A 15,971-nucleotide genomic window follows, 5' to 3' on the forward strand; every position below is an offset into this window, starting at 1 on the left:
TTTAACAATGATGACAGTATTTGCACAAGAACAGTAATCAGTCTTGTACAATACATTTATTCCTCTGTAAAACATAAGAACTATATTATTTTAATTAAACAATTATGTCAACTCATTCTGTTGTGTGCTTTTTTTTCTGAATTGAGCATGAAATGAAAATTCAYGTTTTTACTGATAATAGCAAAATCAGAGCTTTCAAAATTACTGTGTACAATTAAGAAACAAGTTTGAAAAGCAGCAAATTAGCTGCTAAGCATCGGTGTGCGGACAGCCTGAGCAGTCTGGACTCCTTCGGCACCATCGCAAAGTGTAAAAACTGTCAGGTCTCTTTTTCTGAAGGACCCTGGGACAGATGGTGCGAGTGCCGTGCTCGGCGCGCGGGCGCTGCTGGAGAAGGGAAGGGAAGGAGCGGGACAAGGGGCTGCCAGAGCCCTGCCCCTGGCCGTGTCCTGCCCCGCAGCGCCTGCTGARAGCTCTGTGCTTGAGGCAAGTGTCTGCTGCTTGGGACAATAAATACGAGGGCTTAGAGTTTGGAACATTATTTTTTATTTTATTTTTTCCTTGCTTTGTACATTCGATAGTGCGCTACATCTTCTGTTCAGTTACTCAGGCTTCCCATTCTAAAAAAGGGAATGCTGAGCTAAGAGAGCAGCAAGCAGTTCTGCTAGCACATACACATGCCTTTGCATTCCAGAGGTTTCCTAACAAAGGCACAGAATAATTATTCACAGGCTGAAATAGAAGCCATGAACCAGAAAACCTTTTAAAAACTAGGAAATAAGCTGCAAAACCCATACAAATTGCAAGGAACCTTTGGTCAAATAATTTTAACTGTAACCACAGCCTAATTTTGCTGGATCAGGTTCAGATTTTTAATGTCCTTACGTCAGCTTGACCTTACAAAGTTAGTAAAACTAAAGTAAACTTTAGTAAAACTAAATACTGATCTTCAGATCTTCAAACCCAGAGGCCAAAAAGGCAGTAGGAGAAGTGCCATACACACAAAAACAACTGCAGCATAAGGTGCCAGAGGAATATAGCATTTAGGATTAAAAAAAAATTGKCTCAGATGACCTCAGGTACAGCTGTCTATGTACCTGACTACCCTCTTTTCTGACCAAAACAGGAAACAAAACAAAAGCCCAAGACACACCAAAAGATCAATTCAAACAAAACCATGGATTAACTGGAAAGAACATTTTGCTTTTGAATATTTTTAAAACTTTGGAATTGGAATAAATTTAGTAATGCAAACTCCTGTCAAAAAAATAAAGCAAATAGTTTTTCGTTCTTAATGAAAATATGTGTACATTTAAATAAATGTGCCACAACTTACAGCCAAATAAAATGATTCTAACTGTGGTCCTAAGAGATTTCTCTTAGCTTAATTAAAGACTTGAGATCAATTCATAACATTTCTTGAATGTAGCTAATATAAAAGTTGTAGGAGTTTTTGTGTTTTTAGGGCTTAATAAGKYAGAGAGCTTAGCGAAAGTAGATGATATAGTATAGCATAGGGCATAGAGCTTAGGGCATGGCGCTCGGAAGATCTCGCGATGTCACGGGAGTTAGGAGCRTAATTAATTTATGCAGTTTACTGATAACCCCATGCCATACAAGGCGAAAAKTWGAAATTAGTCTCCCGATTGGGCAGTAGGTGAGTTTCTGCATTCAGCTGGAGTATATAGGCAGACTGAACTGCGCAATAATCGCCATTTTGCCGCATCCCCCATAGTGGTGTCTGTGCTCTAGGGCCCTGGGGCGCGGACAACCCCAGGTCAGTCCGGCTAGCGAACAAGGCTTGCCGACCCTCGTCAGCAACAAAAAGTAGTGTCCTTTCTTCATAAAAAGAAATGTACTGATCCCAAAGTGAAAAGAAACTACTTCTGTACATTGAGTGAATTCAAAATATCTTCCCATTCACAATTAAAAATGACTGTACGTGCTGATTCGTAGCAGATCAGAACAAAATYGGATTTTCCTACACACACAATTTAAAAAGAGGAAATGTTTGTAAAATGTTGTAAGACTTTGTAAAACCTCATGTTAAAATTTTGATTTTTTTTGAAATTCACTCAAGATTTTCTCAAAATAATCTGAAAGATGTTTTCAAAAAATAAACTGTGGAACACACACCTCAATGTTGGCTATTTCTCACTGCATGGTTCTTAAAATATTCAGTACTCACACTGACATCTTGAACGTGCTCTAGGGTTKTTTTTTTTTAATAGTATCACTGTCATGAAAAGTTGTATATAGTAATTATTAAAATATCCATGCCTACATTCTCTACAAACCTTTTTGGGATRCTGATTGTGTAAGTTTGGAAACCAACCACTGGTACCACCTAAGGGAACATCCACTGCATCGTGCTGGCTTTTCAGTGTTCTAATGAAATCTGATGTTATTAATTAAATGTTTTCTGGAAATGATGTGGATTGCTCAAAGTGCCTTTTCATATAGCTTCTTTTATAAGGTCAGCCAGTCTCTTGAAAGCCTGCAATGACACAAAGATGGTTCCCATTTATGTTACAGCATTACTTAAATAGTCAATATACTTAATCTTTAAAACTACTAAAACGACCCTAAACATAGATGAACCCAGTATTTTAAATTCTGCTGATATTTGCTGTTTTGCTTTGTTGTTTTTCACAATGTGTATGGGCTTTTAATCATAGTGTGGATAGACTGAACTTCTACTCTTCTAATAAAAACAAAAAAGTAGAGTTTTCTGAAAGAGAACATCAACATATGTTGATATTCAGAGGTTATCCAGAGTTCAGAGGCAACGAAAGAACTGTATTTTTAATACAATTAATGTGCTCTGGAAGAGTATTTCTTATAACTAYACATCAATATAAAGGGCTGGAATTTGCAATGGTGAAAGGCCGAATAGTTGAGGGAGGGAACATAAAAAAGCACCATTCCAGCATGATACAGTTTGRATGTCAATAGTATAGTTAGGAATTTATTTCAGTAATTATAGAAGAAATAGGAAACAGAAACACACATCTGTTACAAACCTTCACAACGGAAAGTACAGCTAAAARTAGTGAACAGTTTGAAGAGTCTGAATCAAAGGGGTACTCTATCTGCACAAATAACCGTATCATAGTTACTGATATAGCCAAATAATAGCCAAACATTCCCCAAACAAAGAGATTAGTTCCCAAGTAATGAAATATGGGGCCTACCTGTCTTCTATAAAGGAAAAAAACAGTATTCCTTTTTAATATGGACTGGCAASACACACACAAAAAGAAATGCAAGTTTTCTTATTTGAGGAATGGAAAGTTTGGAAAAGAAAGATACAGGCTATCTGTTCCTGCTAATGCTAAAGCAAGTAGCAACATTCCTCCGATTTCAGTGAAGTGTTTGGAATAATGGCTGTCATGATTAAGTGTCAGAAAATCAAAAAGGATGGGACACAAAACATTATGGGGTCCCAAAAACGTGGTTCCTTCCAGGTCTATTGAATATGAGTATCTTGCCTAAGCAGCAGCTGATATTGCTTCATGAGCGCTGTGTAATTGCCCAAGATTACCAGAACAAGTACGCTAACAGACTAAAATMACATAATGACAAGTAAGTGAAAATATGGGAGCATTGTTGTGTGAGAAACTGTTCTTCAGAAGGATGCAGAAAATACCCATCTCACTTACTTGATCCATCTGGGCTGGGGAAGACAGAGAGAAGGAGGCTCGGACGTAAGCACTAGGCTCTGAAATATCAATATTGAATGCTCCGCCGGGAACCAGCAACACCTGAGAAAAATTGATTAATCATTCAGCTATAAGCATTCCTTTGTACAATGTTAAATTAAATCTGAGAAGACTTATCGCTGGCAGATTTTTTTTTAGAATATTTTCTCTACTCAAAAAGAGAAGCTCAAAATATAAAGACTGGAATCAAGACTTCTCATAACAAAACTAAAGGAGTCTGTAAAAACCACAGGATAGCTCACAGGTCTGGCTTATCACCACAATGCTCCTCTGAAGGGTGATGTAGTTTTTGCAGTAGACAGGGTTGACTATTACAAACTGTGAAAATAAAATCACATTTAATTTATCCTACTGAAGAGATACAGTGGACAGCCTGCATTGGTTGTGTGTGTGTAAATCATATATATTATACTATATAYTATATATAATGGGATTAACTTAAGCAAATATTAACATTTGAATACAGGCATGAAAGTATTTCATTAGTGAGTCACTACACTGTGTGGCAATGTCTGAAACAAAACTGGCAGACTTAGTGATTATGCACAGCAAGCTCCCTCTTTTTCATAAAAGCACATGTATGCGCACAGAGCTAGAAAATTTTTCCTCATTCCATTTTAACATCAGAAGCCATTAAGTCATAGTTCATACTTCTTTCTGCAAAGCCTTTTCCATGATCAGCTGCTGTGTATCAGAAATTCCCTTTATTTTGATCCATAAGAACATTCCTGCAGCAGGAGGATACCATTCTGCCAAGCCTAKGGACAGAGAAAACAGCAGAATCAAGAAAAAAATCCTCCCGCCCCATCTGTAATCAGTGTATCATAGATTCAGTGAGCTTGTAAATTTGTTGCTCAAATAATCTCACAATAWATTCTCACAATTCACCTTAAGAAAACCCAGTGCTATTATATTCTTTTCATTCTTGGGGAACTGAGGCAAGAGAGCCTAAATCCCTAGTCACTTAGAATCATGGAGAAAAAGATGAAATATTTCTTACATAAAAATCTGGAATTAGCAAAACTAAGTACATTAAAGGATGGGTGATACACAAATACCCCTAGCTCAGTCGGTCAGTTCATAGTTATTGTTGATTCCACCTTAGACTAACTAAAAGGAGGGGCACCAACAACTGTTGATGATATTCTTTCAGTGCTCGGCAATTAACCATGAATGGGGACATCTGAAATTAATTTATGACAAAAAAAAAAAAAAAAAAAAAAAAGCTTATCATTGCTATTATACATATCATTTATATATTCTGTTAAATTGCTCTGAAGCAATTTCTGTGAAACTGCTTTACACAGTAATGTAACAGACTTTTTCTCATCGTTCTCTCCTGGTTCTGTTTCAGGTAAGCATGAAAACAATGCCACTAAATAATTTGTCCTAAGCTGAATATTTAATGCCATAGGTTTGTTTATAGTGTCTAGCTATCACAGCAGTCAGGAGATGAAATTTACAGTGATTTTTTTCTTGAATGTGAAGATGATAAACAGCTAGAAAAAAAMCTAAGGAATTAGCTGTGTTGCCCACACTGACCTTTTAGCCATTTGTCAGCAGCACTGAGCATGGCATCCCGCTGGGTTCTGTAGAACTCCACCACCCTGAAGGCAAATATTCAAAGTCACAGTCCCATAGCACTAGAGGCTTCCCCTGTTTCCAAAGGCAGCAGCAAAACTTTTGTACTTGAATAACCAAGGTAAACATGCAGTTGAAAGCAGAGCATATCCAAGATGGGCACAGTACAATTTATTGGGTATATGAAACTTTATATGTCTCCTGTAAATCCTGAGTGCTTCACTATGTCTCCAGTGAAACAGGGATCAATTAGAGGCAGGAGTTGCTTTTGCACCTGTTTTYCCAGGCCTTCCACATGCAATGGGCAGCACACTTGCTCTACTTTTTATTCTTTCTGTCTGTTGGATGCAAGCCTTGCTATCAGAACATAAAAAGCAGAACAGGCATACAGAAAAAGACGAAGGACTTAAAGGTGTGCAAAAGCACATGCGCAGTATTTATGCAYTTGGCCTGAAATTGTGTAATAGCTGTATGTGGAAAAGGTATTTCACAAAGTAAACAAATCATTTGATAAACTTGTCATGACCATCTGACAGCTTCCTCTGTTCTAAACCGTTGAAGCTATCTCCCTCACAACTGAAGCAAAACTTCCTAATAATTTGATGTCATACGGGCAGAAAGAAAGGAGCATAACCACAAGTGAAAACAGGAGCAAATCTTGTGCGGTGACTACTTGTGTTGACATAAATGGATACAGCTTTGATTCTGCAGTGTCAAGAAAAGTGCAGAAGGTTCAGAAGAAGTGCCTGGGGTGGACTTGATAACTCTATTTCATGCAAAAGTGTTCTCTATAGAGCTCCCATATTTAGCAGTTTGATTAATTTCACAGTTACAAGTGTCCTATTTTTTTTTTAACATTCTCTGATGCTAACACCATCAAAAGCTAATATAGTCTAATATACTACAATCTGAATGAAATGGTAAAACATTTTCATGGTTTCACCACACCACAAATTCTTTTGTGATTTTTTTTTTCGCCGTTGCTGGTGTCCTTTTATTTTCATGATGGAATGAAATCCTAAGTCCCAGAGAGGCAGGACTTTTACAGGAATGTCAATGCGCTAAACATTGCACTAAATCTTACTCTGAAGCATGGGCCAACAAACCACCCTTGGCCATCATTGAAATCACCTGGCTTTAGTTACCTGTTGAGTTTAATCACTAAGACACATGGCAAAGGTACCTAAAGGTTATAAAGGGTTGGAGCTAGGCCCATATCCACTCTTTGCCTTATGCTCAGTAGGAAGAAAGTTCCCTTGACTAGAGAGTAGCGATGCTTGCCTGCAAGAAACATAAGGTAGGCTAAGAGGTTCACAGAGGGTGTATTTCTTTAATAGCTTAAAGATGAGCTAATGTGTCATCTGAGCTCCTCTGCAACATCTACTCATGTTTTTTTTTTAATTGTGTGTGTGTGTGTGTGTGTGTGTGTATACTGTGATACCTAAAACAAACCAAGCCAAGGCTGGTGTCTGTTGTTTTTTTTTTTTTTTTTTTTTTTTTTTTTTTTCAGATAGTGATGCTTATGGTAGAGGCGGTAGACAGATGGTTGAGGATAAAGGTGGCCGTTAAAGTCAAATACAGTATTTTTTCTTATGCTTTTGTCATGCTCCTGTAAAAGGTCTCTGCGAAGTAGGACATGCTGCCCAATAACGTGAGAACCTGGCAATTCTAGYGATTCCTTAGAAATGATCTGTAAATACTGTGAGAAACTATGCTTCTCAGGAGTAGCAGATGAAATGCAAATGTGTGTTGGTCCCTATATAAAAAATGCCTTGTAGGGTCACACTAGTATAGCAGGGTCCATCTTAGCCCTGGATTGGCAATGGACAGAGATAATGGGAGACTGGGAGCCCTGTCTCCAGATTCCCTAACTACTGCATTAGGGATATTAGAGGGTAAATTCCTGCCAGGCTAGTGAGACAAGGTTTCACTTTGTGGGTTTGGTGATCACATTCTTTCTCTAACCTCAGCACTTCATGAAGGATGAAACTTCTACTTGCTGAGCTGTAAGGCCAGGCCTCCTTGGGCCCTTTTCAAATGGGAGTTGCATAGTCACTGTCTGACAGGACTGGCACATTGTAAGTCTGCAGTGACACCTCACRTGCTCTAAGTTGCTGGCGACCTTGCTTATCCATTTGGTCTAATATTACTCGGGTATCTTCAAAGTGGTGTCATTTCTCTGACTGCTTACTGCAAAGAATGCTTGTTGTAAATAACAAAATGCCGCAAGCAYGCAAACTGATAGGTGATGGGATTTGGCATATGACGTGGTCCTACCTGTCTATATGCTCCAAGAAACCCTTTTCTCCCCATTGCTGAAGAAGCTGTGATATCACAATCTAAAGAAATGAAAAGAAATGCACCATTAGTACTGTGTGGTAAATAAGACTTTTCCTCAATTGCCAAATGACGTGTATGTTAGTGAGATATCCACATGGGCAAGAAGGTGCATGAAGGGTCTCTAGGAACAGCAGCCTTACTAAAAACCAGCCCGAGGTGCAGAGCACCTACAAAAGCCGTTCAGCATCGTTTGCTATGAGCTAGGATCTAGTGTCTGTCTTGGGGACAGTGCAGGGTTGGTGGGACTTGCCTGCGTGAAGGTGCTGGTGTGCATTGTGGATACTTGGATGTGCAGGATGACTCTGTCGATCAGAGGCTTCGGGCCGGTCAGAAAGCCTATTCTCAACCTAGAAGAAAGAGTAAAAGATTACTGTAAAAAAAGTGTGCTGATTCTTTGTGTGACTTGCTGGTAAACTTGTTACTCAGAAAACATGCAAGTACTTAGTAGTATCATGAGGATCGTTCAGACGTTAAAGTTTGTGCAACTTATGAGCTGAATCTCCAAATCATGAAATTAGCATTAAAACTTTGAAAAAGTGTTTTCATATTTGCCTCTTAGTCCTGAGACTTCAGGACATATCTCATGTTTTTAAGCTTTTCTCTAAGGCTAAACTAAAAAGGCTACATGAATCAAAGGGAAGAAAGATTTTTTCACATAGTCAAAAATAATGGATGCTTTATGAAAAAGCAGAGGGGAGCTTCCAAGTCAGGTTTACTTGTTCTTACTCCTTTTTAGCACTGCAGAATAAATAGAATTTATACAGATTAACTAATCTTATTCATGTGTCAATGCTTATGACCCATCTTTACTCACAGATGGAGTGGTGTTTTTATTTGAAGAAAAATAGAATCARTGAGCTCATATGTTCCACATAYGTTCATGTTCCACAGGAACTYAAGGAAGCATTTCTTCACTGTGAGGGTGACAAAGCACTGGAACAGGCTGCCCAGAGAGGTTGTGGAGTCTCCTTCTYTGGAGATCTTTAAAACCCGCTTGGATGCAGCCCTGTGCCACGTGCTCTAGGTGACCCTGYGTGAGCAGGGGGGTTGGACTTGATGACCTCTGAGGTCCCTTCCAACCTTCGGCATTCTATGATTCTATCATTCTATGAYATGTCTTTGACAAAGATAAAATTGCATCATGCCTTTTCTGCAGGGTCACTTCTGAAAGTGCAACTATACATCACGTTGTCTCCTCATTCCCTCAGGAAAGGAGTTACAATCCACTAGCTGGCAGTGTAGAACTCATTACTTTCTCATATCTATTAAAATAATAAATGAAAGATAAAAATCAAGTGTGTTGATTTCCATGAAATGGAAAACAGCTAGCTTAGTTTTTCAGGCAGGCAGAGATAACTTGAAAGAAATGTAAAGCTAGAAGACAAGAGAGGTCAGCATAACTCCCTGAATGGGCTATGGGGGAGAATGATGTCATCATTTTTCTTCTAATGCTGTGAAGTGTCTAACAGAGTTATCAGGAATGAAAAAAAAGACAGGAAGAAGTAGAAAAAGATAAGGAAAGTAACAAGGSAGCAAAGCTTCTACAAGTTCCAAGAACAGAGCTGGAATCCAGCATGCCTATGCAGTGCCTGTAAGAAAGGGTGCTCTGGGCAGAGTTACTTAACAATGAACATCAGAAGAGAAGTGGACTCTGGAGTTACATGACTGCCAGGAAATGGCATGGAAAGGAAGCAGAACTGCAGATCTAAAAGTATTTTCCAGAAACATGTAGGTATTAGTTGAGAAGTATGGCAYATCTCTGATCATTTTGCATATACTGTTAGTCTTGTGCCCGAAACAACAGCCAATGCTGAGCAGTCTGAAACTGGCCTTACCCTGATGACAGAATTTTAGAGAAAGAGTCAGTCCTGATAACTCGGCCATCCACGTCCATTGAAAGGAAAGTTGGAGCCCATGGCTTGGAAGAAAAATAAAAAAAGTAAAATTCAAATGGCTAATGAGGATTATGATGGAATTACTTCATTTACTATGAAGACATGATTATTTCTTAAAGTAGTTCTTATGATGGTAAATATTTTATTGCATTTATCTCTTGAATGTTCGTCTGTAACTCATGGACAGATGATTGTTTGGATTAGCTTTCTGGGATGTGATGATAACATTCTGTGAGTCAACAAAAATCAGCCTTGCTGTGTGGTGTTTTATTCACTGCTCTGTACACAAGTGCTCAAGTTTTGGTATGATGCTGTAAACAGAACAGACAATGCATTTCCTGACAAGTTTTTTAAGGCTTATGCAGAAAGATACTGTAAGATTCAAAGATGAGTCCCACTGGCTTTTAGCTTTATCTTAAAGAAAACAGAAGATATCACTTAATTTTGAGGATCTTATTGGGATCAACACTCTTACCAGGTATTCTATTTCTTTTACACCTCCCCTCCTATTCTCTTAAAATGACAGTTATATAAATAAAGAATCTTTTATTGCCTCTTCCCACAAAAAGACCTTTTTTTCAAAATGGAAAATATTAAATTTTAGCTTCTAATAATACTTTACTGCCTTATAAGTCCTGCTTTTACTCAAGTTAGATACTTCAGCAGACTTTGCAACTGTAGATGCACATGTGCAGATGGCTGAACACTAGATCATTATCCACTTGCAGAAAAGAAGCTGCCTGTCCAGTGCTACTTTCTATGGCCTGTCAGGGAGCTCCCTTGGGGTCTCCATAAGACAAGGACTGCAAAAAGGATATGGCAGATGAGGAGCTATGGAATAAGAGACTAACTAAAGTGAAAGGAATATTAAGAGGCTGCTACTTTGAAGTGCTGYTTCTGTGGGGCATGTGCTCTGTTCTGGAGACAGACAACCCTTGTTGTTTTCTGGCTAATGAGGAACTATTATATTTTACTATATAGTGCTTGAGAAATGTCAATWGTAATGGTTAACAGGACTGAAGTGAAAATGCCTCACAGGACAACTGTTGAAAGTAACAAAGAAATGAAATGACTGTTAGGCCTACAATTAATTTGTCAGGAAATGGAGGAGAAGCATGCAGGCACACCATGGCTCAAACACTAGTTCTCTTCTGGACTGGAAAAGAAAGTACTAAGATATGTTGAAAAAAATACCTTTTCAAACTGAAGAAAGTAGTAAGGATCATCTTCTATTATAAGGAAATCATATTTTCTTGCAAGCTAAAAAAAGAAATGAATATTAARATCTTACTGAGTAAAGATGTTGCAAATTCAATTATTCACACATTCTGCATGTATACTTCCAGGACCATATTGTTCTCATGTATTGCTGATTCACTACATGCTACGTCATATCAAGAGAAGCTTTCAAATGCCAGAGTTGGTTATCAAGCAATTATAAGGGAAAAACTAGTACCTGCACTACAAGGACAGGTMTATAAGTGAAGGTCTCTTCCACGTAGTGCTCTTTCTTTGCAGGACACATGCAGTAAGCCCYGTTTGAAGCTCATGGGAAATATACCAGCTAGGAATGGGCTACTTCAGCAAGAAAAAAATATCTAATGCATAATCTACCTCTGCAGACTTGTCACAAAAGAGTTTCTGCTGGAAACAAGCACTGGGAAGAATAAGTAACAGGCTAAAAGGACACGTGCAAGGTACCCTCAACTGAAACAAGACTTGGTTGCTTCCATGTACAGGATGCGTCGGGCCTCAGCTACGTACCTCGTATATCTCCTTCTTGCGCTCTGTGGTCAGAGAGTTTCCAGTTGGGTTGCAACCATTTGGAATAGTGTATAGGAATTTAGGAATATTGTGGTTGCAGTTTTTTACATCTTCTGGGCTCCATGCAGATAGAATTTCCTTCAGAGCTTTTGGAATAATGCCATGCTGGTCACTAGGCACATTAATTATGTTACAACCCAAAGGTCTCAGCTGTTGATAGGGAGGAACAAAACTGTCACAATCCTGTAATTCTAAAATCTTCATTTTGTCATTAACATGGCAAAATTTCAGTGATATAGTCTTTCTAAAAAACACAGACAAACAAGAATTTATTATTGCTGTCYCAATCTTGATTTGCTGGGAAGTTTCCCTGAATTTTCTGTATAATTTATCTAATTTATCACCCTAGCTTCTTTTTGCTCTGTTAAGTTCAATAAGTGGGTCCCTCTGAAGACCAGTTGCTATCCTTGCTTAGGAAAGGGCACATGGCTTTGCAATTGGAAAGGCAATTCAGGAGTCTGATCTGTGCTCAGCCAGGACATATGCTCTGCACACAGAGCACGTTCACTGCATTTTCCTTTCTTACTGATAATTTATATTCTTGTTCAATTTATACTCTTGTTCAGTGGAGCTGCCAGCAACTTTTTACTGACAAAAAGTGAAGAGTTTGTTCACTAGATACCTAGATGGTATTATTACACTATAATAATAACACTAGATGGTGTTATTACAGTGACATGTTGACACCATGTGTTTAAAAAAAAAAAAAAATTAAGAAAAGCAGACAGTCTCCTCTCTATAGAAATTCTAYGGAAGTTCTATTAGCACCAGGTAGTTCTGCCTTTTTAAGTAAGAATGCAAGTTGCTGCAGTAGCAAAAGTGTGAAAATAACTTCTAATGAAGAATCTTTAGTGCATGATGTACTCAACAGCCAGTATCACTGAGATAGCTTTTGCTGCATGGGGAAAAATACTGGAATAGTGGTTGCGTTACATATCGTAATCCTTCTTACAATTGTCACACATTGTGAGTCTACATTCAGCTACATATAACAATTACTTTTTAGAAGTAAGCATGACTGGTTTTGTATAGTTATTATTAACTTGCATCATAAAACTCACACTTGCATGTTTCAAGCCTGTTTCCATGTTAAGGGTACAGTAGAACTGGATCATAAAATGCTTCAAATGAGCATGCTGACAAGCTCAAATATCTGCTTGTTAAAAAAAAAAAAAAAAACTAATTTGGGCATGATAGCTTTCTATTTCCAATCTCAAATGTGATCTTAGCCCTAGAATGGACCAGGAATAAGAAGASGAGCTTTTGTTCTAGGAATAGCTTTTATAGAATACTGAGGCTTATATGAAATAATCTTTATGAACTTCATGAGAAAAAAATCTCAAATACATTTTTGCAGTAAATACAATGTGTATAAACCTGCAGACCATGTACCAACTTGCTGTTTATTTCAAATGTGACATTTGCAATAGCTTGTTTTTAAAGATTACTTACAGCTGCTAGTGTCCCAGAATATGTAGGTGCATCCAAAAGGATATTGTCCCCAGGATTAATGAGCATTTCAAACACCTATGGAAAAAAAAAAAAAAAAAGTTTTAGGAAGATTGTGCCATTCTTGCATCATGTTTCTGACTTCCTAATGGAATTATAAATCCCTATTATACATAAGCATTTCCATAACCATTTAAATAACCATCCWGTCTGCTATGAAAACACTGAGTGGAATAAATCTGTTTTAGAAGCTAAATGGAGCTAGATAATCAGGTAGAGAATACCAGTTTGAAAACAGCTCTCTAATATCATACAAAAAMACACCACTACTTTAGTTGCTTGCCAAGCAGTAGTATCAATGGACTGAAAAGGGTACTTTGTAAGGAAGTCTAACATGATTATAATTGAGTTATTGTAAATCCAATAATGTATCAACATACTCAGTGGCCTGTGAGTAATATGAGATGTTATCTTATGATATATTCTGAGAAACGCTTAGATTTTTATCCATTCATGTAGCCTTGACAGATGAGACTGATTGGAATTCTATTATCTTGTATTGATAATACCCTGAGATATTTAAACTAATGTGCAAGTTATAGTGGCATTTATGCTGGGTATAACTCACCTGACTGAAGAACATACTGCTAAAAAAAATAAGTTCTTATCTTACCTTGCATAAGCCTTCCTGGCTGCCAGTTGTGACGCACACTTCCATTTGTCCTTGCTCAGGACTGTAGTTGGCTGTGGGGGGATTATGCAGATTCTTCTGAAAATTTCTTAGCCAAGACAATAGTTCTGGAATCCTGAAACATAAATTAAGGTGCATCTGATATCTTGTATGGACTGAGGCTAGGCTGCTCCTCTAAATCAGTCAAACTTGGCATGCAGTGTGAAGAGTTTCTTGAACTGTCAAATATATCTAGGTGCTGATTTTATCTATCAAATGCTAAAAAATAAAATTAACCTTTATTTTATGCAAAAGCAGAGATGGCCATCTACCATTAATATACTCAGTTATCATGGCAAGTTTTACGCAGAAATGATTCACCAAGGAGGGAACAGGGGATGGAGACTGAACAATATTCGTTCCTAGGAATGATCTCTTCAGACTTAATGCGAGTGTGACCTATGCAGCTAAGGCTGCAATAAGCTGCATGCAAATAAAGGATTTGGAAGCAGGTTTTCTTTCAAAGTCTTACCATCTTAAAGACTTTCAGAAGTTTTGAATTGACTGGGGACTTGGGCTATGTTCCATTAAAGTATGAGACTTGAACTCACTGTATGCACCTAAATATTTTTTACAACCTGTCACAGCTGACTCAATACTGTCAGCTCAGAAGTTCAGAGGCCTAAAGTAACTTCACTGATGTATGATTACTTTTGTATTAACAGTGGCAATACTATATATATATATATATATATATCAGTTTACTTACAAACTGCATTTTTTGTAATATATTGCACCAAATAAGATCTAAATGAATATTTCAATGTCAGAACTATGTACTGCAATGTAGAAGCATTCAAGTGTCATTAAATAACAGTGATATTTCTTAGTGATCCTGGAGTCTGGCTTCTGAAATACAGCTGCAGAATGCTCTGGCTTTATTAAAAAAATATATATATATATACACACTTCAATTTTAAAAATTATTCATCTGCTCAGAACTTTCTGCTTACAACTAAAATGTAGATATAGAAGAAAATAAAACTTTTTGTTGTAAAGAGCAATTATAATACTAAAGATCTTATCATATGGTGGTATCTTCAAGTGTAAGCTGCCTTGGCAGGTACCCTGCAGAGGCGGAATATTGGAGAGCCCTCTTCATCAGCTCTTCCCCAATCTCCACAGCAGTTCCATGCTCAATAGTCACAGTAGCCTTCTTAAATGGGAAAGTGTTAGGGTTTGGAGCCCCTCCAGCCAGTGAGATGAGTGATGGAGGAGACCTTTGCATCAGTTCAGCTAGAGTCAAAGGAAAAGACTTTGATTAGAATTTGATTATTGCAACAGATGGTCACATGTTTTAGTTCAGTAAAAAATCATGAACCAGAGAGGTAGTTTGTTCTATTTTCACTTTTTAATATTTATCTAAGTTACAACTTGAAGAGAAAGATAGCTTTTAAACTTTCTACTCTGACTAACAGATGTTAATAAAATCACCTTTGTCAGGGGGAAGCTTTGTTTTAATAAATAAAATAAATTTTAAGCAGTTTTACCTGTAAGGATTGCTCTTCTATTAGCACAAACTTTCAGTAACTTGTACCTTCAAGCTTCAAGGATTTATCTTAATGATATTCTGCTTAGATTGGTATTTCAAATGATTGGCTTTGATTCTTCATTCAGTCTTGCTGTAGCTGATGTGGGAGTGATATGGCCTAAACTAGTAACATCTATGACAGTCCTTTTTGTAAGAGTGGGAGCATTTCTGGCAGCACAGAGGCACTAGCAGAGACTTCTTTCAGGTAAATAGAATGTTACTTCTATACATTCTTACTTCTGTCGCATGGGCTTCTGAAATGGCTCAAGGCTATTCATTTGCATTCATCYTGGTATCTGCTTGACATCTCAAATTTACATATGCCAAGGCAGTTAAGCTGACTTTGTAAATAAATATACTTATCAGTTTATTGCATGGCTTTCTCATGTTCCTTCTCTAGTTTTTAGCATGCTCCAGAAGATAGGATGGTTCTCTTCAAAGGCTATTTTAAAGAACARGAGTGTACTCACTTAGAAGCCTTATTGGAGAGGCTTTTCTTGCTGCACTTACAGAGGTGATGAACCGGGAGTAATTCATATCTATGGTGAAAGCGCCGTTAGTTGGACACTGACCTGGAAAAGTGAGCAAGACTCAGTGCTTCTGGTATGTGCCTCTTCTGCAAGTTACACCTCCAATTCATCATCTTCATAGGCTGCTTTGTAAAGTGAATGTTGCTGCTAAAATCAATTTTGAAAACTTATTTTCTCTTTGGAGTTGGTTGAAAGGTTTCTGCTTCATACTGGTTCTGCTACAGCTTTCCAATAACATGAACACAGTGAAATTAGGTCAAGTGCTTCTGGTAAGCACAGATAGTGTAGCTTTGAACTGGAATTTGGTCTGTTAATGAGTCATGTATACTTAATGTTTCTCTTAGAGCACTTTCAGCTGTTTTCAAACAA

General features: G+C 37.7%; 1 protein-coding gene across 2 annotated transcripts; it reads right to left on the reverse strand.

Annotated features, from left to right (window-relative positions):
- Positions 1 to 2,256: 2,256 nt before the first annotated feature.
- AADAT (aminoadipate aminotransferase) lies at positions 2,257 to 15,628 on the reverse strand. Of its 2 annotated transcripts, XM_026048704.1 has the most exons (13): positions 15,543 to 15,628; positions 14,609 to 14,777; positions 13,485 to 13,617; positions 12,815 to 12,889; positions 11,303 to 11,512; positions 10,733 to 10,798; positions 9,479 to 9,561; positions 7,894 to 7,990; positions 7,581 to 7,642; positions 5,265 to 5,329; positions 4,374 to 4,480; positions 3,663 to 3,764; positions 2,257 to 2,497 (listed from the first exon to the last, which is right to left on the reverse strand). In XM_026048704.1, exons 1-13 carry the CDS (start codon positions 15,607 to 15,609, stop codon positions 2,456 to 2,458), a joined length of 1,278 nt encoding a protein of 425 aa, XP_025904489.1. In that variant the 5' UTR covers positions 15,610 to 15,628; the 3' UTR covers positions 2,257 to 2,455. The 2 variants fall into 2 exon arrangements, with proteins under 2 accessions (XP_025904489.1, XP_025904490.1); XM_026048705.1 differs by lacking the exons at positions 4,374 to 4,480; positions 5,265 to 5,329.
- Between the last annotated feature and the right edge of the window lie 343 nt (positions 15,629 to 15,971).

The sequence above is a fragment of the Nothoprocta perdicaria genome, unplaced genomic scaffold (genome assembly GCF_003342845.1).
Source record: "Nothoprocta perdicaria isolate Ctin4 unplaced genomic scaffold, notPer1 scaffold_56, whole genome shotgun sequence".
NCBI lineage: Eukaryota > Metazoa > Chordata > Aves > Tinamiformes > Tinamidae > Nothoprocta > Nothoprocta perdicaria.

Bases quoted from the DNA above. Each gene is read 5' to 3' on its own strand.
- AADAT (XM_026048704.1), bottom strand. From the start codon at position 15,609: ATGAATTACTCCCGGTTCATCACCTCTGTAAGTGCAGCAAGAAAAGCC. The intron at 13,618-14,608 runs GTACCTGCCAAG...TTTATGTTTCAG, and splicing joins CAATATTCCGCCTCTGCAGG to GATTCCAGAACTATTGTCTT. The intron at 11,513-12,814 runs GTAAGTAATCTT...CCCTATCAACAG, and splicing joins ATTCTGGGACACTAGCAGCT to CTGAGACCTTTGGGTTGTAA.